The 25,648-nt window shown below is 57.0% G+C and overlaps 1 protein-coding gene across 11 annotated transcripts in view; it reads left to right on the top strand.

The window, feature by feature from the left end:
• PRDM16 (PR/SET domain 16) overlaps positions 1-25,648 on the top strand; it is a 347,636-nt gene that overhangs the window by 114,086 nt on the left and 207,902 nt on the right. For 8 of the 11 annotated variants that reach the window (XM_070254598.1, XM_023627521.2, XM_070254569.1 and 5 more), the window contains exon 2: positions 427-776. The exons of the other annotated variants lie outside the window; for them this stretch is intronic. In XM_070254598.1, the coding sequence (XP_070110699.1) occupies positions 427-776 (350 nt within the window). The remainder of the gene's footprint in view (positions 1-426; positions 777-25,648) is intronic. 11 annotated transcript variants of the gene reach the window in all.

Below are 25,648 nucleotides of genomic sequence, written 5' to 3'. Positions count from 1 at the left end.
CCAGAATGACTATTTCACCATCAGCCCTGGGTTGGGTGCCCAGTGTGACCGCTTCCTCACTGTCCCCAAACTTGTAGCGAATGGGCAGCTCCTTTCCCGGCCGTCCTAAAGCAGAACAGGCAGACGTGTCCCAGGTCGCTCATGGGACCGCCGTGAGACTCAGGGAGAAAGTGCACTGTGGGGTTTCCACAGGCTGGTTCCTGGAGCAGGCTGGGGTACGCGCATCCCTGGGCGCCTCTCACGCGGAGTGCTTGGGTCAGAGCCGAGGTGATGTCTCCCAGGCAGTGGGGGTAGGGAGCAGCCAAGTGGCTTCTGGGCCCCTTGGAGACCTCGGTTCCTATTCCGTCCCATGTCCCAGTGGTCCCTGAGCCTCACACACTGGGGACGCGCGTGCTACAGAGCTTGACACTGCATTGTTTCCTTCAGGTGACGGCGACATTGTAAATAATATGTATGAGCCTGACCCGGACCTGCTGGCTGGCGAGAGTGCCGAGGACGAGACCGAGGAGAGCATCATGTCCCCCATCCCCATGGGGCCGCCGTCCCCCTTCCCCACCAGCGAGGACTTCACCCCCAAGGAGGGCTCGCCGTACGAGGCCCCTGTCTACATTCCTGAGGACATTCCCATCCCTCCAGACTTTGAGCTCCGAGAGTCCTCCATCCCAGGGGCCGGCCTGGGGATCTGGGCCAAGAAGAAGATGGAAATCGGGGAGAGGTTTGGCCCTTACATGGTGGCGCCCCAGGCCACGTTGAAGGAGGCAGGCTTTGGATGGGAGGTGAGCATTCTCGTGTGAGCGTGATTGATCACGGCCATTTGTCTTGTGTTCCATCTATTTATAAAGCCGGGCTGAGCAGCCGCTGCCCGAGGCGGGAGGCTGGGTCCATTCGAATGTTACATTTCTCAGGCTTATTTTGCCCTGGAGCTTGCATGACGCGACTCGGAAAACACCAGAGGTCCTCGTGGGCGCCCGTCAGCCCCCACAGGCCCGCCTGCTCTCTTCCCGGAAATGTGTCTTTAATGAGCTCATGTCTTAAAACACCCCATGCTTCCCGTCTGGATCTTAGGTGCTAAGGCTGCAATCTCGGCAGAACAGCGTAGATTAATGGAATGTCCCACAGCAAGAGTCTCTACTCCGGGGAAAGCCGCAGATGGGGTCCTAGATCCTGGGGTGAGCAGCATGGGCGGCTCATAGAGCTCGTCTGGTGGCTGTGCAGCCCAGGCCTCCTGTGCACACCAACGTCCAGGCCTCCTGTCCCCTGTGCCAGGTCAGCCAGCTCACTAAGAGGGGCCCCCACTGCCCAGATTCGTGGGGGCCTAAGTCTCATTCTGCCAGAGAGAAGCATCTTCTGGTTTAGATTCCCCTAAGGATTTGGGCCTGGCTCGACAGTCCGGGAGCCCGTGTACTGTCCGGAAAGGGGAGGCCTGTTAGGTGAGGGGATGCTGACCGCCCCAAAGGTGCCCCTCCTTCCAGCAGTGTCCTGCTCAGGCCACGAGGGATGCTGGGCCCCATTTTGGGGGTTTTCAAGGTGGTCTCACGAGGACCACAAGCCTGCAAGCATTTCCCCGCTGGTCTCGGCCTTTCTGCCGGCCCCACACTGCCAGTTTTCAGTGGTATTTTTGGCAGGGACCCTGCCTGTGTGGAAAGTTCAGATACAAACCCAGATTGCTTCTGGGTGTTTCACAACTCCCAAAGGGTTGCATGGAGGTCAGCTCTAGAAAGGGCGCACAGTTCAAAGAAGGGAGAGGACCCTGTGTGGCCGGGCAGCCGTGTCCCCTCACGTCAGGGCCCTGGGGAGTTAGGGTTGGGGGAGTCACCTCTCCCAACCTCTCGGTGGCTCTGGACCTGTCCCCACAGTGTTCAATGTTCTCTGCCGAGTGAGGGAAGAATTCAGGCCTTCTGTGCGCGCTCTCTCTCTCTCGGCTTTATGGTTTGTGAACGTTGTGCTTCATGCCTCCCTGGCTCCCTGGAGATTGCGACCCACAAGTGCAGGCCCTCCCTCCCTTTGGGAAGCTCCGGGTCCAGCATCCTTGAGCACCCCCCTGGGCCATGAGCACTTACAGCCCTCCCTAAGGCTCTCAGGGAGGCTGGGTGTGCTGACGCACATGTCGCTGGCAGAGGAGGCTGCCCACAGCCTGGCAGAGCTGAGGCCATCACGCCCTTCACCAGGAGACGAGGTGGCTGTGCCCCTACACACTGAGACTTTCCAGCAGGCGGAGGAGTCTGGTCCATGGTTGCAATGGGGTGTGGACCCCGGGGACACAGAAGCTCCCTGCCCGAAGCTTAAAGCCCCACGCTCTTCAGAGGGCTTTGTATGTTTAGCTGGGAGGAGGGTTGGCCAGATGACACCGGAATTCACCACAGTCCAAAACAGGGGGAGCTGCAGTTCAGCGAGCTGGGGAGCGTGAGCCGGGCGTGCACCTGCCGTCCCACAGTGGCAGACACAGCGTGTGCTGCTCGAGGTCAGGGCCCCCTTCAGGACAGACCGGCCCGGGGCCTGGGAGCAAGGTGAGGCAGGAAGCCAGGGCATCTGGAAACGCAGCCCTCGCGTGGGTGCCTGGGCCCTCTTTCCCGGCCTGTGGGGTCTTCCCTTATGGGACCAGGGAGAGCACTTTCAGACAACGGGACGGGTAACTGTTCTGAGGTGGCTTTGTGCAGACTCAGCCTGCCTGACCCTCCCTGCCTGGCTGTCTGGCAGAGGAACGTAAGGGTGTTTGTCTGATGAGCTCAGAAAGGTCTGGGCTGTTCAGTCAGTAGGGGCATCTGGATGTTGGACAGTGAACACACCCTCCAGGTGGCACGTTGGATGACCTTGAGGTGACTTTGTCCTTGCCTGCTCTGATACAAGTTTCTGTCTGCTCGTTTTTCTAAAGAAACGCTCCCTATCGCCGCCGCTCGGGGCCGGCCTGGTACAGGCTGTGGCTATTATCTGCCCCGTGCCTGTTGACTTTGCGATACTGGTCCTTCTCCACGGACGTGAGGGAGCGTTCTCGCTCCGCGTGCGCCTCCCGTTTCTGCAGCGGGCTTTGTTCCGAGGCCTGACCTGACAGCGCCTTTCATGCCAGCACTTGGAAATATTTGCCCTGAGTCCGACGTCCTCAAATAGTGTTCCAGACGCGCCCGACCGTATCTCGTCCGCCCTTGTTTTCCTTGCGAGCTCAGGCACCGATTACCCGCTCCGTGATCCGTTTTTGGGCTTGTGGCCGAAATCCGAGGGGCGGGGGCAGTTGTTTGCGTCCTTGCGATTGAGAGCCAATGACAGGTTTGGATGGGAAGCCACCGCCTCCCACCGTGAAGGTGCGAGCGGGACGTGCCCCCAAACATTCAGGGCGAGCCCATTTCTGCCTGAAATAAGTCACGAGCTCGAGGAGGTTTCTTTGGCTCTATGGACCGCAGTTGGGATCCTTGGGGAAGAAAACCAATCGTCTTCCCTCATAAGCAGCCTTTCTGGAATTTCCCACATGGATCCTGAAACCGGTTCTTGTCGATTCTTGGTTTTTTTCCCGCCTTCCTCTAGGATGATGGGCGGCTCGGGAGAGAGAAGGGACGTGTGCCCCTTCAGATAGGCCCGTCCTTCCTTGGCTCTGTCTGCAGACAGCGCCTGAGGCGGGGAGCAGAAAACCCAGGCGCCAGAGCCCGGATCTTTCTGTGCTTCTGGACGGGAGAGGGGCCTCTAGTGAAGCCCGAGTGGCTAAAGCAGACAAGGCGGCCTGGGCACCCCACCGTCCTGTCCAGGCTCCTGCAAAGACGCTGTCCCTGGGCTGCAGTGAGCTCGGCCCAAAGCAGGTGGGAGACAAAGCAAACAGCTAGAGTCGTGCGCGCAAAGGCATCGTATCAGCAGGGCGAGCCGGGCCAGGCTGGGTACCGGCAGAGGCCGCCCAGGGACAGCAGACGAACCTGCATGATCTTACGCGGGTCCTGAATTTTACATGTGTAATTATTCACTCCCACTCTGGTAATTAAATCTTATAAAGCAGAATAATGTGGTTTTCCTACACTTTACATGGTATTCACTTACTAAAACAGAACAGGTAGTGACATTTTAGCAAAGATGACAGAGGAAATCGAGGAGGACCCAGTGTCATTCAGACTCCCAGGGGGATGGCCGGCATGGTTTTGTGGCCCGTTCCAGCTCCAGAGGGTGGTTTCTCCTGTTGGGTCAGATCCAGGAGTCGCACAGAGGGAGAAACCAGCGGGGTCTCCCATAGGCACGGGCAGGTGACCCCGGGAGGACTGGCTTAAAATCACTGTCAAAGAGACTACGCTTACTGTCATTTGGGGCACTGTGGGAACAATTTTCTTTCTACTCTGAGAACAAAATTCTTGTTCTGGGTCCTTCCATTCAAGTAAAATCCAAATGGTCTGGTTTCCTTTTCTCTTTCGTGGTGGACACAACATCTAACCAGCACACAGTTTCTGGGCCTCCACCACTCCAGCAAAGGCCCTAGCCTGGCACACTGGGGCCCACATGGATGACCCACGACCCTTGGGGTCAAGGTGGCGGGGGCATCCCTGTTTCATGCAGGAATTTTTCTTCAGCCAACGGGAACTCGGGGTGGCCGGGAGCTGAGCCGGCCCCTCCCACTGTTCACTCACTGTGGGTCCTTCCGCCCTCCCTGCGCTGACCGGCGGAGCCCCTCCCCCCCTCCTCCCATGTTGGCACCAGGAGCGCTCAGCGACTCCTCTGTGGGCACACCAGGAAGTGAGTCCCCGTCATTCTGGAAGAAGATACACCCCGTGTCTCTGTGTCCCTCCACACCCCAGGCCTGGCCCACCCTGTCTGGAGGGACAGGTGGGAGCGTGGGGTGTGTGGAAATGGCCCCCTGGGCTCCATCTCAAAGGGGGGTGGTCTGTCCCCGACCGAGGAGGATGCCCCAACTCCCAGCCCCCTCCTTCCAGACGCAGCGGCGGCTGAGGCAGCCACCACTCACGCTGCCCAGGATAAATCACCCCTGATTGCATTTTATTGCCCTGGGGTCTGAAAAACAATGATTTTGATCATTTGTGGAGTAAATCATGACATTTATCATCGTGCTGTTTATTTTGCTAATTAAGAGATGACTGCCAGTGACAGCCCTGAGGGAGGCCGGCTGTGGAAGCAGGCTCCTCAGAAGTGCCACCTGCCCCCTGGGCAGGGCCCTACAGCTGTGTACCCGGGGCTTGCGGCTACGGGGCCTGCAGGGTGGTGGGAATACTGTGCAGGACCCCCAGGGAAGGCGGAGGAGCAGTTTCACACTGAGAGTGTCTGTGCTCTGCTAGGCTCGCGGTTGAGCGCGTGCCTGACCCAGAAAGTCAGCATTGCCCAGCCTGTAACCTGCGCTCAGACATGATCTGTTGAATAAATGTGTCTGCCTCTGTTTAAGAAGCTGGTGGAAAATGTTAACGTGAATTGATGGGGTTTCAATTATCTGAAGAATTTACTCATGTGGATTACCTCATCCCCTTGGCTTTAGTTCCTGAATATTAATACACATGTTCGTTTATTCAGTCAACAAACAGTCTGTGTCTGGGCCAGGGCCTGTGGGAAGTTCCAGGATCACAGGGGAAACAATCTGAGGCCTCAGGCTGCCTTGATTCTCCGATGCTACAATTATGTGGTCCCTAAGCCTGCTCCTCTGGGGTCCCCGGGGCCCCCTGGGAGATTTTGGTGAGGGCCGGGACCCGCTGCCCCCACCTCTACTCCCCAGGGCTCCCCACCTCCAAGGACAGGAGGCATCTGTGTCTACCTGCCTGGGTTTGGCAGCTTTGGGGACCTGGATCAGTGAGTGGATGCTGAGTGACTGTGGGGACACCTCTCGTGTGAGTCCCGGCCCGATTTCTGAGCCAGAGTTTCCTGGAGAGAAGCTTCCAGGCTCTGGACTAATTCCAGGCTTTGGGCGTTAGAGGAAGCCCGAGGAACCAGCTCTTCCCTCCAGACCTGTGTCTTTCCTGCACCGAGAGCATCCCTTGATTAGGAGCTTCGGGCTCCTGCCCGCAGTTCTGAGTGGGTGGTCTCTCTTTTTTTTTAATTTAATTTTTATTGAGTTAATGATAGGCTACAATCTTGTGAAATTTCAGTTGTACATTATTATTTGTCAGTCGTGTTGTCGGTGCACCCCTTCACCCTTTGTGCCCACCCCCCACTGCCCCTTTCTCCTGGTAGCCACTAATCTGTTCTCTTTGTCTGCATTTTTAAATTCCTCATATGAGTGGAGTCATACAGAGATCGTCCTTCTCTATCTGGCTTATTTCACTTAACGTAATTCCCTCAAGGTCCATCCATGTTGTTGCGAATGGGACGATTTTATCCTTTTTTATGGCTGAGTAGTATTCCAATGTATATATATACCACATCTTCTTTATCCAACATCAGTTGATGGGCACTTAGGTTGCTTCCATGTCTTGGCTATTGTAAATAATGCTGCAATGAACATTGGGGTGCACAGGACTTTTGGGATTGCTGACTTCAAGCTCTTTGGATAAATACCCAGTAGTGGGATGGCTGGATCGTATGGTATTTCTATTTTTAATTTTTTGAGGAATCCCCATACTGTTTTCCATAGTGGCCGCACCAGTTTGCATTCCCACCAGCAGTGTAGAGGGTTCCTTTTTCTCCACAACCTCTCCAACATTTGTTACTATTTGTTTTGGTTATTTTTGTCATTCTAAGGGGTGTAAGGTGGTATCTTAGTGGAGTTTTGATTTGCATTTCCTGAGTGGGTGGTCTCTAATCTCGAGGGTTGGGTCTGGGCTGTGGGTGAAGCCCATGGGGCGGGACGTCAGATGCGAGGCTCGCCTTCTCCACAGCCATAACGGCAGCAGGTTTGTGATGTTGCTCAGGAGCTGGACCAACACCCCTTCGTGTCCTGGGCTGGAGAGCCTGGGCCAGCTGTGTTGTGAGTCTGAGCTCAGGCTGGAGGGCACCTTTTGTGACCAAGCACTGGCCTCCCTCCTGGGCCAGGATTCCCTGGGCTCTTGGGAATCTGCTTCAGTCCCTTTTAGTCCCTCCTGCATGATGACCAAGGAATAAATCTCGGTCAATCTGGAGAGAGACATGTGGTCGACACGTCGCCATAAAGACCCTCGATGCATCCATGGCCCCCGCCAGAGTGAGCCGTTTTCCCCAGCACCCTGCCTGCTCTATTGACCTGCTGGGGCTGTGGGCTCCTGTCCAGCTGCAAGGGGCACCCACCACAGCCAGGCTTGGCCATGCCCAGGACATGAGCAGGTAGCCTTGTGGATCCAGGATTCAGGAAGGCATTGCTCATCTTCCAGGAGAGTCGCCAGCTGCTGGTCCGTACCCACGGTGTTCCACTTGGCCAGCAGCCTCTGTGGAAGCAGAGTCCGTGGGGCCGGCAGGCAGGGGCAGCTCCTCTGCACCCTGGAGCTGTCAGAGCCACAGGACCTCAAGCGCTTGCAGCCCCAGCCCGCCGGAAGGACAGCTTTTCCAGAAAGGAAAGCTTGACCGGGGAGCCTACTGGTGCTCCAGGTGACTGAGAAGCGAGTTCACCCAGGCTGGGGAGGGGGTGCCGAATTTGCAGAGAAAAATGTGAAACTTGGTCCTTGAATGTCAGCACTGTTCTTCAGATTTGTCCCGGGGTTCTGAGCCCACTTTGGAATCTCCCGGAGTGTTAGCAGTGCAGGTGCCTGGGCCCCAACCCACGAACGTCAGGCTCTGGCCAGAGAGAGGGACCAACCGTCCCTGTCTCCCACGACTGTTCTGCTTTAGAAGCAAAAGTACCGACAGACCTGTCTGGGGGCTGAGTTTGTGAAAGCTCAAGAAATCTGAACGTGCATCTGGGGTCGAAGCAGCCGCTCTGGAGACAGGAGAAGGGAGAATCCTCCCGACTTCCAGCAGCTGCGGGAGGGCTGACGGAGCCGAGGTTTTCTGAAACGACCACCACCCCCTTTTCCAGCATGTTCTGTCCACTATGGAGTCCAGAGAGGCGTGAGAGGGACAATTTGGGATGGGCCGTTGGGGGCGTTCGGTTACTCGGCAGACGGTGCTGCTGCGTGATCAGCTCGTCCTGGGAGCTGCCCCAGTGGCCCTGTGCCATGTCTGTGCTCCATGCCGCACATGCACACCCTGGCTGCACTCTCTCTTCCACGTGCATCCCCGTGCAAGAATCACACTCCAGCCTCTGCTGTGTGTCCTTCACCCTGGAGTTGATGGCCCTGTGCTCTTGGTGGAGTGCCCAGGGGATGGGGAGGGCACTCATTGTTATTTAGCCCCTAGACTGTCCTACTGTGTTTTATTCTTGTAGTTCTGACAGTGGGGGAAAGAGCTGAGGCCCCTGCCGGTGTGGGGAAGGGAAGCCGGGGCGTCTAGACTGTAAGAGTTGATCTGTGGTTTCCTACTGGTCTGATAGCCGCATGGGTTAGGGCTTGGCGTTCTCGGTCCCAAATCTTGGACGTGCACTCGGGACCATCCTGCCAGCATCCCTCCCCCGCCCCCCGCCGGGACTGGAGTCTCAGGATCTCTCTTTGCTTTGCCCTCCTCTGCCCGGCTGGCTGAGTCACCCCAACGCGGCTCACTCTCCGTCTGGGTTGCCTGGAGTTTTACTTTTGGCCTAGAAACATCGTGGGGCTTTTTCCCCCACTAATGATTTTCTGAATGCGTTTGGGAGGCATAACAGACATTCGGAGGGGGCCCCAAATCGTAAGCGTGTGGCTCAGTGGATGTTCACACCCCGTGGAAACAACACCTGGGCAAGAATGTGTCTGGGCACCTCCTCCCAGGCCGTCAACTAGGCATCTGGATTGGAGGCGGGAGGCTGTCCTGTGGGAGCAGAGCCTCACTGGAGGCGGTCTGGGCGTGCTTACACAGAGGGGCTGCTGACGGAGAAGCCCACAGCTGTCTCGCTTCTGCGGGAACCACTCAGCACAGTAAAGGAACGAGATTGCAAGCCCTCTGCCGTCTCCCCCAAGCACCGTGACATCAGGTCCAGACGTTTTTAGCCCAAGAATGCCATGAAGTCCTGCACTATCTTAGGCCCAGCTCCGAGGCGCGGGTATATAAGGAATTTTAGAAAAAAGGATAGAGAATGACTAAGAATACCTCCTGATGGTTCTCCTTCATTTCCTTAAGGGGTAATAACTCAGCCACAAGCCAGCAGAGGGTACTTTCTTTAAATAGAGCATTCTGATTCACAGGCGAAAAAGGAAATAAATATTTTCTTTTCATATTCGAGAGACGTCCATGAATACCAACTTCTTAAATGGTATTCTACCCTCCGCATCACACATACACACACGCACACACGCACAAACACACATGCCAGTGACAACCAGACCCACCCTTACCCCGGAGCGGGTTGCTTATGAACCAGAGATGTGGAAAACAGCATCGGGCTATCAGAAGGAGGATGAGCAGGAGGGAGGATGGCTGCTTCTCAGGGTGGCAGCTCAGCTCTTCCGTTGGCTCCTGCGACTGCCTGCGAGGACAGGGCTCTCTGTCACCTCCCTCCTCTGCCCTCCCTCCTTCCTTCTTTCCTCCTCCCTCCCTCCTTTCTCTCTTTAAGGAAAATAGGATTTACACCTAAGGAACTATGACAAAGGCACCTGGTGTCTCTGTGCTGGGCAGGACTGGCGAAGTCAGGGCCAGGGCAGGCTGGCCAAGGAGTATGGACAAGAGGAAAGGCCTGGCGTTAACTGGGCACCTACTGTGTGCTGACGTTAACTGGATTCCTACTGTGCGCCACACACAGTCCACCCGTGGCTCTTTCTACTCCATGGTCCCCATTCTGCCGTTTGTGAATGGGTCCCATGCCCCAGCCCCGTGGACGCAGCAGGGCCTGGCAGGACGTTAGAGCTCACCCTTGGGTGCTACTTACAATAGAGAATTCTCCCGACCCCAGAGAGAGACGTTACTGTGCTGAAGTCAGGGTTTTTGTTTTTGTTTTTTATAAGATTTTATTTTTTTCCTTTTTCTCCCCAAAGCCCCCCGGTACATAGTTGTATATTCTTAGTTGCGGGTCCTTCTAGTTGTGGCATGTGGGACGCTGCCTCAACATGGCCTGATGAGCCGTGACGGCCTGGGAGGAGGTGCCTAGGTTCTCGCCCAGGATTGGAACCGGTGAAACCCTGGGCTGCCGCAGCGGAGCGCATGAACTTAACCACTCTGCCACGGGGCCGGCCCCTGAAGTCAGGGTTTTGTGGTGGCCCCAAGGTGCCCAAGGCCCGCCTCAGGGAGAGATGGGTTCAGGCAGGAAGCACCCAGGCCCCTGGCCCAGGCGGCCACCCTGGGAGGCACAAAGTTGAGACCTTCCCACCAAGTCCAAGGGAGAATGGTTTCCACCTGCTCACCTTGGCCTTGGGTCCCATGGAGCTGCCCAGGGGCACATTCGAAATGCAGCTTCAGGTCCCCGCCCCCACCTACTGGATTAGAATTCCTGGCAGGGGTCGGGGTGGGGTCCCAGGAATCTGCATTCTGATTTCAGTGGAAGACTGGGCACTTGGAGGACCGGCTCTGGGGTGGAAGCTTACCTTCAGTTTCCTGCCCCCGCCTCCGGGCCCCTCCTCGCCCCTCCCTGGGAGCCCAGAGACATTTCCCTGCAGGTGGGACCCACAGGGAGCAGCAGGGCCTTCCTGAACGCAGGCATTGTCAGGGGCAGGTGGAGAGAACTGGAAAGGGGGAGGGGGCGCAACCGAGAAGGCTGTCCCCATGGGGAGGGGGAAAAGGTGGAGCTGAGGGTGGCAAGAGCAGCCTGGCCGCCCCACTGTCGTCCCGCTGGAGCTCGGGAGCAGAGGAGGCTAGGCCAGGGACTCCTGAAGGCTCTAACCCCCCATACGGCTGGACGTCAGCACTGCTGTCCTCGGGTGGGTGGCCCCTGGAGACTGACCAGCCGTGTGACCCCTCCCTGCGGGCTGGCGGTGACGGCTGAGGTCAGGCGGTGTCCCAGGCACCGATTGTCATGCCTGGAAACCGCTCAATGCATCACCACTTCTCCCCCTCGCTGTGCCGGGGGCACCCTGAGCCCCAGAGAAGGAGGGGTCACACAGGGTCACTTGGCAGGTTGGTGCAAAGGGAGCCACCAGACTTGGGACCCTAGGAGCATCTTTCTGCTGTGTGCCCCTGCAGTCCCTGAGCAGATGCTTGCTGAGAGCAGGGACCAGGCAGGCCCCAGAGCCCCCCGTGCCCCCTAGGCATCCACCCTCCGCTGACATGTCCTGTGTGGGTGGTGGCCTGGCCTTCAGCTCCTCCAGGGGAACGGGGAAGATAAGGCGTGGAGCGACACAGACGTGGAACTCGGCCTCCTCTGTCTGCGCCCTCAGTGCCATCCCAGCGTGGCTGGCGCTCTGTGTAGCCTGTGCGGCTGGCTGGCCCCTGCTCTGGGCTGATCCTGCCTACCAGCGGCAGGAAGCGCATGGTGGGCACCCACCTGCTGAGACTGAGCATCTGCAAGACCGGTCATTTATATGGAAATATTTCTATTTTGAGTACTTTCCCAGCAGCAAGCCCAGCCTGGCAGAACGGCCAGGAGGGCGGCCCCTCCTGAGGGCTGGCAGCTACTGGCCAGGCGGCTCCCTAGGGACCCCAGCCTGGCCTTGGCCATCCCGCCTCCAGCCCCTCCATGGGCCTCCCTCCCACTGGGACGGACAAGAGTCCCAGCATTGCAGGCCATAAAAGGTCTCCCCGGGTCATGGGACAAGGGCGTGAAGCTCCAGGCCAGGCCTCGCCTGCTTATCAGGGCTTCTCTCAAGTTGGGAATTTTTGTGGGCTGGTCACCCCCGGGTTAGGAATGTGTTCTCAGCGTGTCACAGGCCACCTCAGCCCCAGCCAAAAACGAGGGTCACGCAGCTGCTCACAGGCCCGCTGAGGGGCAGTGGCCACTGAAGGGTCTCCCTGCCCGCAGCCCTTTCCTGCTCTGCTGGGGGCTGGCCCAGGGCACCGTGCACCCTCTCAGGTCCCCCCCCGGCACTGATCAAGGGGCTGGGTCAGCCCAGGGCGGCCTCTCCAGGACAAGAGAGGTTAACCTGGGTGTGTGGCACAGGCCCTTCGGGGAATGGCTGAAAGCCATGTCCTTGCACGCCATCACGGGTGTGTTCCACATGGCCCCTACCCTGCCATTCTAGTTGTTTAGAACATAGTGAATGAAATGGCCTGAAGGTGACTTTTTAAATCAGCCAACAGCGTGCACGCTGGTATATCTGGTGGTGTCTCCTCCTCTGAAAAGGGAGATGCTAAGACCAGGGTGGTCAAATCTTATCGTCACAGGAGCCAGAGCGTTGGTCCCTGCTCACCTGTGTGCCCGGCCTCTGGGCAGGATGGCGCCTGACCCCGGCCACCTGTGACATACACGTGTGACTGTGTTTCCTGGGGAGTTGGCCTGAAGAACGGGGCTGCCTCCGTCGGTGGTGCCCCAGGGGCAATCGTGGGTCCAGCCTTGTCCTTCTGTCCCACCTGCAGCCCCCGCCTGGCGGGCTGGCCAGCCAGGGCAGGCGCAGGGATTACCAGCCCCAAGCCGGGCGCGGGAGCCACCTTTGTCTGGCTTTCAGACTGCGTTTCTTCCTTCTGGGTTAATGCCCAGTTTAATTGCACATCCCATTGTGTCATCCCTGTTCAATCGTGTTCAAAAATACCTACATCCACTCCTTTCCCATTTAGATCTTTCTGAAGCCCATTCTGGCTTATCAGCACAGTCATTTCACAAGCGGAGCTAAGATTTCTGCCATTTAGGCCCCAGGCATTGTCTCTCCCTGCGGCAGCTAAGATAAACCCTCACCCAGAACAAAGTCGCAGTGACCTTTTACAAGTAGAGCGGCCTTGTTTCCCTCTAGACTAATTTATCAGCCTTCCTTTCAGCCTGGCGCTCAGCGGAGGCCCCGAGAGCCCTGCCAAGCACGGGCGGACGCGGATTAGGAGGGCTGGCTGGGTCCTCGTTCCATGCACACCTTGGGGTCCGCGGGGTGGGAACTGAACGGGCTCACCCGGGAGGCACAGCCAGGTGTTGGCCAAAGAGGGTGGGGGCCTGCAGATAGACGAGCCCCCTCCTGGCCTCCTTCGGGGCCAGAATGAAACCTTGGTGCCAAGGGTGAGCCAGACTGGAGATGAATACAAATACTGATAATGAAACGGCCTACAGGCCCCGGAGCCCCCCAGAGGGGCCTCAGATCCCAGAAGACAGCTCACGGGTTTGCCCTACAGAGCCCCTGGCCAGCTCTGCCCTCCCCTCCTGCCCCGTCCTGGAACCAGGGTCCCTCATCAGGAAGCAGGGAGGAGAGGCAACTCCTAGGCCAGACCTCATGCAAGTCAACACAAGAGCACGTTTCTAGAAGGTTCCAATTGCTCTGGCTGTTGGAGCTTGGTTCATGCTGGAACATCCCACAGAGTGGACATTGAATAAGCCTCATGTGCAAGAAGAAGCATTGGGAGCCAAGAAGCATGTGAATGGCCTCAGGTGTGCCCCTTCTCGTGGCCAGATGAACTGGCTGGGCCCCAGGAGCACTCCAGGGCCCTCCGGTTGAGCAGAGAGCCAGAAGACACCCCCCTGCTGGCCCTCCATGGCTGCCCATGCTGCCACCGCCCTGCGCTGTCCTCTCAGGGGACCACGGTGGGCCCTTTCTCAAGTCTGAGCTGTCAGAGGTGACTCTAACCCTTGGTGCTCACCTTGCATCCTCTCTCTCTCTTCCTGGGAAATTTGGAAGTTCTGGGCCTCCCAGGTTCAGCAGGGGAATGAGCTCTCGTGTCTCCTTGGGGCACACAGCAGACCGTCGGGTGTCAGACTGCCCCCCGAATTAAAGATGGGGCCATCTTGAGTTTATCTCTTCACCGAGGTTGACGGCTCATCTCTGTCTTTCCAGCAGGGTGACCTCACAGTGACCACTGCCCAGCCTCTGAGGGGTCCCTTTGTTGCCAGCCGCACAACCAGACATCCCCAGGGGGCCTCATTTTTAGGGAAAGTGAGCCAGGCCTGCTCTTCACAGCACATGAGTCAGAGCCTCGAGAGGAGAGCCGGGGGGCCTGGCCCAGCCCGGATCCATCAGGGCCCTGTGTCACAGGCTTCCCTTTAGACTCGAGGTAAACTACGAAGTGACCTTGGAGGCGTCCATGGGATCTGAAGGATGAGCTTGGGTCTCCCTGACATTCTCGCTGAAGATGCCGCCTGCAGGCTTCAGCACAGACTTTCAGTCCTGACCCCATGGTGGGGGAGAAAGGGCAGGAGATGAGCGAGGGGGCAGTGGAGAGGGGGTAAGAGGGCGACGTGGGGGGACTACAAGCTGTAGATCCGGGGTCACGCCCCAAGCCCGAGTGACGACTCCAGGAATGCAGCTGCCCTGGGTGACTGCGTGTCTCTGGGAGCTGGGTGACATGGGGCTCTGCGCCGCGGGGAGTGGAAGCCGCATTTCCTTCGTTTGAGGAGGGGGATGGAAAAGGGGTCTGTTGTGCATTTCCATAAAAGTCTTCAAACTCCGTGAATATTATAGGAGCGGCCATGCTGAAAAAATCTATTCCCTTTGTCTGTCAAGTTTGCGTTGTCGTGGGGGCTTCCTTTCATCCAGCTGACTTGGAAGCTCGTCCAGGGATGGGGGTGTGTGCAGACCAGCGAGTGAGAGGCCCACCTCCTCGCTTCACGGAATTGGCCTCAGATTCAGGAGTTCAGCCCAGCCTGGGACCCAGCCTCCGCCCTCCGCCCCGTTGGAGGGACCCAGTGGCCGGCTAAGCTCCAGGCCGCCGGGTGTCTCAGCACCTCCTGCCCCACCCAAGTCGGCAGTCCTTGGGGAGTAGCCCCTGACGAGATCTGGACTCCATCATCGTGTCAGAGGCTGCTGGTCAGCACTGAGGATGTGGGATAGCTACTTGGAGCAGCTGGCCCCAGAAGGTCCTCTCAGGACCCGAGGGTGTTAGTCTCTGCTAGTTCCCAACTCCCTGGCATCAGCCACAGACCCACGGCCAGAAAATGAGCTGTGGGCCGGCCCAGTGGTGCAGCGGTTAAGTGCGCATGTTGTGCTTCGGCGGCCCGGGGTTTGCCGTTTCGGATCCCGGGTGGGGACATGGCACCGCTCATCAAGCCATGCTGTGGTAGGCGTCCCACATATAAAGTAGAGGAAGATGGGCATGGATGTGAGCTCAGGGCCAGTCTTCTTCAGCAAAAAGAGGAGGATTGGCAGCAGTTAGCTCAGGGCTAATCTTCCTCAAAAAGAAAGAAAAGAAAATGAGCCGTGTTTGGAGATATGTGGCCCATTCACAGCCCGAAAGAAGACACCAGAATCCTCGACTCTTTGGGGTTCGTCTGTCTTGGATTGACTCCCTTGTTCAACCCTACTTGGAATTTAAAGTCGGTTAAAGATAGGGTAACCCAAAACAGTGGCCTGTCAGACCCAGGGGGCCACTGACTCGGGGCTCCCACTCCCCACCGAAGGCTACACATTTGGTACAGCCCCTTCCAGCACCCCAGGCAGGTCCTCTTCCCTGGATGCTGGAGGCAAATTCTTTAGCTGCAGCCGACTAGGATCAAGAACGCCCTGCTCCCAGCATGGCATCTCCCACCCTCTTTTGCGTCTGCCCATTGTGGGTCGTTTCCGGGATCCGATGAGCTGATGTGCTAATTGCAGAGGATCCCGCCTCAGTGGGGCCGGGAGTCGAGCTGTCGAGCGCGGGTCCAGCTCCGGAGTCTCCTCACTTTGCGGCATCTCTTCACTTCCCCCGCTTCCAGTAAGCGATGCGTCCCTCCCGTGGGGAGATGCTGGGAGAATCCAGAAGACTTGGGAGATGCTGAGAAGGCTGCCCTGCTGGTTCCCTGGCACCGTGGGAGTCAGGGTTCAGCTCCTGGATCCTCGATCTTAAAGTGCCTTCAAAGTTCTAGGAAAACAAAGACCTAATATGTCGGGCCTTCCGCACGTGCATCGTCAGGACGCCCCCCCCACCCCATGAATGCAGAGCAGACGAGGGGCAGGATGGCCATTCTAGCCTTCCTTCGTTTGTTCCTTTTAAGCATCAGAGAGTTTTACGAGGTTTTCTAAGATCAACTTACAGGTTATTAAGATATTCGTGTCACAGAGGCGGGGACGCTGTGCTGAGGAAGAGGAGATGGCTCGGGCTCATGAAATTCAGCTGAGCCCTGAGCAAGGTGTCCCCATCTGTGGGCCTCGCTTTCCCCACTTGTTAAGCAAGGGGATGGAAACGAATGATCCTGAAGGCACCGCCCACCTCTAGCCGGTCAGTCCTCGGCGGCGCCTCCCGAGCCCTCGGCCGCAGTCTCTCCCACACGGAGCTGTGTTCTCCTGGACGGGCATCCTTGTCTCCGGTGAGCTAACCGCCCTGAGGTCACCGAGATGAAGTGGAGCTAATGCACCCCGGGCCCCCGTGGCATCCTCTTGGCTGACGGGGAAAAGCCGCTCTTGGGAGCTGTGCTCCTGGTTTGTCCACAGTTTTTCCCGGGACTCACACAGAACGGGGAGCGCCTTGGGCCTCAACACTGACCCTCAGACGCTGGATTCAGTGAAGGATGAGGCACCTAGAAGAAACAGGCTCATGCCAAAACAGTCCCGGTGAGTTCTTGCTCTACAGCGATTTTCAAATCAACCGATTTGAGGGGAAAAAGTCAGCTAACGGATAAGGAAAAGTATTGAGATTCAGCGCAGGTGACAGTAGGAAGATGGCTCCTGCTTCCGAAGTTGTGGCCTGGCACTGGCCCCTAGGGCAAAGCACCAGAGACCGGTGGCCTGACCCAGACGTTGATTCTCTCCCAGGCTGGAAACCGGAGGTCCCAGCTCCCTCCAGACTTCAGGTTTGGCTGAAATCTTCGTCTTGTAGACGTGTCACCCCAAGATTTCTGCCATCATCTTCATACAGCACTCTCCTCGTGTGCGCATCACGTTGCTTTCTGTAAGGACACCCGTCAGGCTGGATTCGTCACCCAGGAGGACCTCATCTTAACTAACGACATTGCAATGACCGTATTCCACCTTAGGTCACATTCAGAGGTCCTGGGGCTTGGCATTTCAACCTATGGATTTGAGGAGACACAATTCAACCCATAACACACCCCTTAGAGATCAGGCACCTGGGCCAGGACATTCCCAGGTGCCATCGGTGACAGAAGACGGTGCACCGTGCTCCTGGCTGTCCCTGCATGGACTGCTGGTGCCAAGACCTCCTGGCCGGGTCTCCTCCTGGGACACCAAGAGGAGCCGTGTGTGGACTGGGAGGGTGGGGAGTAGAGACCCGGGACACCTTTAGTTAGTGGCAGCCATGCTAACCCGTCTAACAGTGAGAAACTTCGGGTCAGTGTTCTTAGCCAATTCCAACATTCTCCATTTGAAGATAATAGCAGTGAGACAAACATCGGAATTGGCTTGGCCACTCACAGACACCCCCTTCATGCTCTGCACACGCTGCCCTGTCTGCACACGTGTGGATGTGTGTGCACGCACATGGTGAACACACAACGGAAAACACTCCAGTGAATGTCGATTCCACCTGCTCTCTGCAGGCCTTTGAAAACTTTTCTTCAAGCAGAAGAAATTGGTTTTGGGGTGAAAAGGTGTAGTGTCAACACTTCAGAGGGATGTGGTTGCACGACCAAAGCAGTTAAAGATCCCAAACCAACCGCTCCAGCTCCGGGCAGTCGGCTCCAGAAGAAACCTGACGGGACAGACCCTCCGAAACGCCAGGAGCATCTGGACTCCTTCGGAATCACCCGTCCCGAGAAAGCAGACTGCTCCCTTTCAGATCCGGTGTGTGGGGGGCATCAAAGGCGTGCTCCTCTTCCGGCCTTGCTTCTCAATTTTCTGTGCGACTCTGGAAGGGTGCAGACCAGCCCGTGGGATGCCTGAGCCTCCGCCTTCGCTCTGCCTGACCCGGGTGCCCTGACCCCGGCATCGGGGGCGCGCCCCCCGGAAGGCCCTCCGGAGTCCAGCTCAAAAGGAAAGGGTTAAAATGGGCGAGGGGCAGGCAGGGAGTGGAAAGGGACAGAGGCCCAGCGGTTGGCTAATTGGAGAGCAGGACCGGCTTGGGGGGAGGCTGCGCGCCCAGACAATGTCCTCCCGAGCTGGGAGCTGGGAAGGCCCGGCGGGATTGTTATCGAATTAGTTGAAGTCAGAACCCCCCTGAATGAGGTAAAGAAGGGAAGGGGAAGTGGGGGCCCCATTCACTGCCCGTGAAAAGGCCCTGCTTCCTTCCTGGGGCAGGGGGGCTGGCTCACTTTTGTTTGGCTGGGGATATACCTACCTACAGCCCGTAACAGGAGGAGGACGGGAAAATGGGGCGTTGAAAGTAATCCCCAGTGTGGCCGTGGGGTGGCAGGGACACAGGCGTGGAGCACACACCAGGAGCACTGCCCAGGGCTGCATCCCCACTCCCCCATTTCCCAGGGGGCTGTGTCACCCCTTCATCAGAGCTTGCCCACCAGGAGGGCTGACCCCCGATCTGCCGTCAGGTCATTCGCTTTATCCATCTCCACCTAAAATTTGGAGATGTAATATGTGCTTATGTGGCCAATTCTGTATGAAGGAAATATATCTTAATAGTTGAACTAGAGAACATTATCGGAAGTAGAATAGATCAGCCAGAAACCTGACTGGCCAAAAAAAAAAAAAAAACAGAGGGAAAATACAGATTACATAAAAAATAAATACTTAACAAACTGCCAAACTGCCAAGCTCAGTAAATATTTGTTGAATTCGTACATTAATTAATTTTCCAGATGAGATTTTCCTAATCCATTTTTTAAAGGAAACAAGGATTAAGGACAAGGCGGAATCTGATTATTAGGCTGGCCCGGAGGAGATGAAAGGAGCGCGGTGTGTGGGGTTTGGGGGCCATGGCCTCGATTTGCTGTTCAAAGTCCACCCGCAGGGCGGGCGCCGTGCCCCTCGCCACATCCCACCCCCGGGGCACGTGCAGCATGTGCTGGATTTAGGGGCCAGACTCTCCACATCTGGATGGTCACCCCTCTCGTGGGCATCCCAAAGCCACGGGGATTCAAAGGCCATGACCCCAGGCTTTCGCATAGGGTGGCAGGGAGGTGCATGCCCCACACCCCCTGCCTGGTCCAGCTCTGCCCTCACCAGCTGCTTAGTGGTCGTTGAGCCCTGAGTCAGGACCGGGTAACAGCGCCCCATCTCGTCCCCATTACCCACGGCCCGAGGTGGCACCGTGGTCCTGGTTTTCCTAGCAAGGGCACTTGTCGGGCTCACTGAGCTGGTGCGTGGTGGCCTTCAAGAGCCCACTGACCACACTGACCAGGGCCCGGCACGCCCCTCTCCTGTGGGCCACTCTCCACGGGGCTGTCGTGAGAACGTGAGGAGGTCCCATTGTGCAAACTGCCTGGCGAGTGAGCATCCGAAATGGAAGGGGGCTTTGCTGGCGCCGTGGTTTTGTTTCGGGGTGTCATTGGGGAGTCTGGCTCTGCCACTGCCTGCTGGGGGCCGCATGTCCCTCTGTCCGCACAGGCCGGGGTTCAGTCCTGCCAGGTGCCCTGGCGGGAGCAAAGCCTGTGTAGACAGCGAGTCCTGGGCACTTTCGAGGCGTCGTGGGGCAAAGCGTTGCATTCCCTGTTCTGAAACCTTTGAGAGCCGCTCAGTAGCGAGAGGTGGCAGAGCTCCGAGCATTTCAATCGATGGTCTGTGATTTTACCGTGTAGATTTATCCAGATGTTGGAGGGAGAACGTGCGTGCGTGCGTGCGTGCGGGGCCGAGGAGGGGCCGTTTCCAAGAGAGACCAGGCGCAGGTCTGCGTCCTTGGGGAGGAGCGAGCACACATTTCTTTGCAGGGGGAGTCTCCTTCGGGGCACCCGAGCGTCCCATGGGCGTGTTGGGCGTGGGGAGGCAGATGACCTCCTGGCCGAGCAGCCGGTGCGAGACCGCGGGGCGGAGACCTGAGTGTTTTCTGAAATGGCAGGTGTACAATTTACTTTTTCTGCGAACCGTAAATCTGTTTCCTCAGCAGAAGTAAGGAAATTACTCCCGGGAGGCGAAGCGACTGGAGCAGGGGAATAGGCCCCGGGGCCGGATGAGAGAACACGCCTTCACAAGGGCCTCCAGGAACCGTGTGCTGCTGAGGGAACTTGAGGCACATTCTGGTCTCACGCGAGCCCCAGTCCCAGACGAGGAGGAAGAAGGGAAGATGCAGAGTCTCCTTGCTGGGGCTCCTCTGGTCCAAGGAGCCAGGCCAGCACACCAGGACCCAAGGACCCGTCTGGGAGCCTGAGCAGCCCACAGGGTGCACAGAGGGGATCCACGCCACCTGCGTGTCCCCTGAGTGCCTGCTTCCAGGCCAGCGGATCGCAAAGGAGAGGAAATGGCCCAAGGCTGGAGGCAGACCTGGAAGGATGGTCACGGCGGAGGAGGCCTCCAGGCGGTGGACGTGTCCGCATGGGGGCCCGTGTGCCAGCCCGGCCAGCTTATAGTCTCCAAAAGAACTGCCCAGAGAGAGCTGGAGCCCGCACGGTTTATCCTCATTTTATGACTTGGAAAGAAATTCGCAACTACAAAAGGCAAGGTCATTTGATTAATTCCACCACGCCAAGTGTCCCTACTGAGCAACTTCTCCGGACGCAGGGGCCCAACCGGGTTCCTTTCTAACAGCGAGTTTTACGATCTCGGTGCCGCTGGTGTCCGCTCATGGCAAAGACGCGCCAAGTTTTGCTTCCCGGTGAGGCCGGTGTGTTTCCATCGACAGTTTCAAAGAGGAAGCACAATCTGAGTGTCACTCCAGCTGCTGAGCAGGCGCTCGGGCAGGAGATACGCTGTTTGCAGGGTCGCCCTCAGCCTCAGCTGCAGTTTGTTCCGCAGGCAGCAGCAGCTGGAGGTCCCTCTGCCCGGTGCTCTGGCCTCACGGCGGGGTGGTCCCGAGACCCATGCTGCAGCCCTAGATTGGAACCCCGGCTCTGCCATCCGTTAGCTTGGGGGCCCTGGAAATGTTACCCCGGCCCGCCGTGCCTCGGTGTGCCAGTCTGGGAAGCGGTACCAGCCCCTCGGGCTGTTGCCATGATTGAGTGACACTGCCGGGTAACGGCCACCAGGGCCTGCCCAGTGTGCTGTGCTCGGATGGCCGGCTTCTTCTCAGTGCCTCAAATGTCTTTGCTCTCTGCCATGACCAGGTGCCCACAGGGAGCCAGCCAGGCCTGCAGGCTCCCACGGGCCCAGGTGCCGGCTGAGTCCGGTCCGCCCTGCCATGGTACCCGATCCCTCTAGAGATCTACGCGTGTGCGTCCCTTGCCCCTCAGCCAGCACCAGGAGCGGAACCTGTGCTGAGCAACTGGCCCCTCTAAGGGAGGATCTAGGCGGTGACGCCATCAGCGGGCTCCGGACCAGGCTGGTGGGCTCATTGGCGTAGTCTCTGGCCTGCATGGCCTGTTCTTTATTCAGACAATCTAATCTGAAGTCTGGGTTTGGGGCCCCTCACGTTTGTCCTGAGGCTGCAGTGGATGTTCTAGGAGACGCCAGGTGAGAGCTGGGGAGAGCGAATGAGAGACTTTCTGCCACGCTGTGCCCCTTCCTGCCTTCCTCTGTCTTCTGTCTTCTGTCCAGCACTGAATAGGGATGAGCATGGGATCCACCCGCTGGATGGCCAGGCGGGTTGCAGGCCCTTGAGATAAAGCTCCAGCCCCCATCCAAACCTGGGGCCTGTGACAAGGCCAGGAGGCAGGAGAGGGGGATCAGAGAGCACGAGGGGACACAGCAGTCCTGGGCCTGCTGGACACCGCTGTGGGTTCCCCCCAGGACCCCGCGTTGGGGTGGAAGGTCTTGGCGAGCAGAAGGGGAAGCTGGCGTGGTCTCTCACAGCCCCGGCTCTCCTCCACGTGAACTGGCATTGATGTTCTTACGCGTGCGAGGGTCGTCATTTCCGCGGTCAGAGTGCTGACTTATTCCAGCACCCCTGCACCCACCGTCTGCTTGGACGTAACTCTGGGACTCGGGCTGACAAGGGTCTTGGGAATTCTGAGCAAACTCAAAAGGAACATTCTGTGCTACGGCCGCTGGGGTAGGGCAGACATCAGACAGCCTTTGAATGTCTTAATCAAAAATATGGGAAAGTTCTGGTTCCAGTGACAGGAAAGATTAATCATTGATCAGGTAGAGGCTCATACCTGAGCACAGGAACGAGAAGATAAGGACATGAACTACATCTTAGATTGGGACTTGCCAAGCATGGTCACACAGAGGCCACGGGAGTCCAGAAAATGTCCTGCATTCAACAGCAGAGACTGCGGCTCCGTGTGGCCCATCCCCAGGTCCTGGCAAGGTTGTCCTGACTGCCACCCCTGCCCCATCGTGACCTCGGACAGACTGGAGCCAGCCCAGGCTCCCCTTTCCTGGTGAGGTTTGTGACGGTCACTTTCATGCACGCATGTGCTCCCCTGGGCAAGCCGGCCAGGCAGCCAGAGCCTGGCCGGGAAGCTTTGCTGGGAGGCATTTTGGCTGGAAGCTCTGCAGGTGCGGGTGGAAGGGGAGCAGACGAGCCAATGTCCTAGGACCCCAGGTCGGGAGCCTTTGTCACATTGATTTACCACAAACCCACCTGCTGCTTTGGGGGTTGTGCTGGTGATCGACCAGGAGCCTCAGGCCCGCCTCCCCCGGGTGGGGCCCTCCCTGATGGCTGTGTCTCCTGGACTCCTGAGCACCACGACCAAGGGCTATCTCCAGAATTTTCCAAACTGGTGGAATAAGAGGCTCTGGCTCTGGCTGGAATTCTAGAGAAGCCTCTGTAACTGGCACCTTCCAGCCCTCTGGGCTAAGTGGGGCGCTCCAGAAGCTGCTCTGTCACTTATCCTCACACCAGTCCATTCGCAGGTTCTTTGTTCACGTGGAAAATATCGTAGCCCTGTCAAAAGACATTTGCAAGAGGACCTCTGACATTTTGAAGCCACTTTTCTTTCTCAGCTACAGAAAATCAGTGACTATTAGTATAACCTTATTTTGAAAGTTAGCCAGGCATGAATGTCTAGAACGTTAATATATTGAATAAATACCTGCGTTTAGAATTATCTCACCAGAAAACAGTTTCCTACGTGCCACGTATATTCCATCAGTTCAGTGTTATTGCGGTGGACTCGTGGGGCGGGACGCACCGCCTCTGACGGCCCGCCCAACTTTTAGGCAGTGTCTGTGCCACCCGTCCAGCTCTGAGCTGTTGCAATGAGGAATGCTTTCCCTGTGACAGATGGGGAAACTGAGGCTCAGGAAGCTGGTGCATCCTGCAGACCCATGAAGGGGCAGATGCAGGCTCAGAATCTGGGCCCCACACAGAGCCCAGGGCTGTAGGCGTCCTCGTCTCCGGCCTTACAGACGATTCTCAGAGGTGTATGTGTGTGTGCATGTGCGTGCGTGTGCATGTGTGTGTTACTTTCAGTTCCAATTACAGTAGCTTACGCTACACGTAAAGGCTGCTAAAATATTTCCAAGACAGACTCTGAAGAACAGATTCCGTATTCTAGGTTGAAGGGAGCAAAATTAAAGAAGATTTGCAGTGAAATGTCTGTTCTGGATTCACAGGGCTGGAAAGGGCTCATTCTTGACTTTTAGATAGATATGTGTTTATGCACCATTAGATATTCATTTATTCATTCATTAGGTACTTATTATTCGCCCATTACATTTATATGTTTATTCATTCATTAGATATATATTTATTTATTCAGCCACTATATGTATTTATTTATTAATTCATTAGATATTTATATCATTTATTAGATATATATTTGTTTATTCACTTAGATATTTAGCTGTTTATTTATTCACTCATTAGGTATATATTTCTTTATTTTTTCATTTAGGTATTTGTTTCTTTTTTTGTTTTTGGTGAGGACAATTGGTTTTGAGCTAAAATCTGTTGCCAATCTTCCTCTTTTTGCTTGAGAAGATTGGCCCTGAGCTGACATCTGTGCCAATCTTCCTCTATTTTATGTGGGATGTCACCACAGTGTGGCTTGACAAGCAGTGTATAGGTCCGCACACGGGATTCAAACCTGTGAACCCCGGGCCACCGAAGCGAAGCACATGAACTCAACCACTACACCACCAGGCCGGCCCCCAGATATTTGTTGATTAATTAGATATATATTTGTTTATTCACACATTAGACACTTATTTGTTTGTCTATTAGACACACACTTGAGGACTCACTGACTCCTCAGACAGATGGACTGTCTCTAGCCTGCCGTCTGCAGGTGCTCGTGGGCCGCCCCCGAGCCACCCTGGCCCGTTGTCCGGCGCTGCCTTCCCTTCTCTAAGCAGGCCAATCGAAACGAGCGCGAGTCCCTTGCTGGGACGTCGTCCACTTCAAATGTGAGATGAACCAAGGCTGGACTTGACTGTGCGTTTCTCCCAAGGGCCTAGTGCACCAGTTTGAAAAGCCGTGACTTGATCTACTTAGAAACGAGCCGTGGGTGGGATCCCGAGAAAACGCGGTTCGGCTGAAACTGGTGTCTCTGGGGCTGAGCTGGGGGCTTCAGTGGATTCGCTTCTTGAGTTTGGTTTGGCTGGTCCTCATTTGCCGCTTCCCTGATTGCAGGGACCTTGTCCCCAAGGGCCTGGCCCTGTCCTGCGTTTTCGAGGGAGCTGTGTGAGGCCATCTGCCCAGTGACGGGAGGCGCCGGCCGCCCCTCTCCGCGCGCTTCCCCCACACGGCCTCCTGCTTCGGCGTCTCCGCGCCCAGCCAGCCCCGGTTCTTGGAGAACAACACATGTGCAGGAACGGCCCAGGCACCTCCGAGGCTCGGGTGCGAGCGTGCGTGTGCGAGCGTGCATGTGTGCGTGCCACGCCTGGCAGCGGAGCCTGAGCGTGCGAGCGGGAGAGGGTGTGTGTCGCCGCCCGGTTCCCCTTGGAATGCCTCGCCGCAGTGGGCAAAATGGACGAAACATGAAAGAGGGGACAATAAATAGTTTCCTACCTTGCTCCAATAATGGGCGAGCTCTTTGCATGGATTAATCCTCGCGTTGCCTTTGGACGTCAGTTTGCGAGTGACAGTAACAAGCCTCCTGAGGGCTCCGCTAATTTGCACTCCATTCACCGTCCCCTGAAAACCCATCAGCGCTGAGGAAGGACCGCTCGGCGCTCGACCCCATTCAAAGGGGGAGTGAGTTGCTGGGAAAGGGGCCAGTTTTCACAAAGCCCAAAAGAGCAAATTGGCGGAAGCTTTGTTCCTCCTTTTTCCTCCTGTCCCTTTTATGAGGTCCTGCACTAGTTAAGCTCCTCATTTGTCCCCGCCGGGGGCTCAGGGCTTGGTCACCCTCGGGCTGCCTTTTCAGGTGATCTGGACGGCCCCCTGGCCCCGGCTCGAGTGGAAGGTGGGGGCAGGGCGGCCTGAGGTGGGGACACTGCAGGAATTCTGGGAGTCCAGGCCTGTATGGGAGCGGGCGCTGGACCCCGGTGGGGGACAACAGAGGTGGCCGGAAGTACACATTTCCCTCCACCCTGGGTCTTGGGGCCTGTCCGAGGTCCTGGCTGGGAATCCCTGTGGTCCGGGAATCTTGAAAGATGGAGCAAAGGTTCCCGCATGTTCTCTGGCCCCCACTTCACTGCTGCCTTACTTGCCACAATATATAGACTCAACACAAATTAAAATTAACGAGGCAGTGTCCCTCTGGCTCCTATCCAATGCATGCTGTTCCCCTGCTCCCTACGCCCGGCCCTGTCCCTCTGTCCTTCAGCCCCTGCTTTCTGTCCTCTCCCTGAATGTCAGCATCGCAGGAGCAGTTTGTAAGTGCCCCATTCGGGAAGGAGCC

This window comes from Equus caballus, chromosome 2 (genome assembly GCF_041296265.1).
Source record: "Equus caballus isolate H_3958 breed thoroughbred chromosome 2, TB-T2T, whole genome shotgun sequence".
NCBI lineage: Eukaryota > Metazoa > Chordata > Mammalia > Perissodactyla > Equidae > Equus > Equus caballus.
Note: the sequence above shows the minus strand (reverse complement) of the source record. Positions and strands in the feature narration are given on the sequence as shown.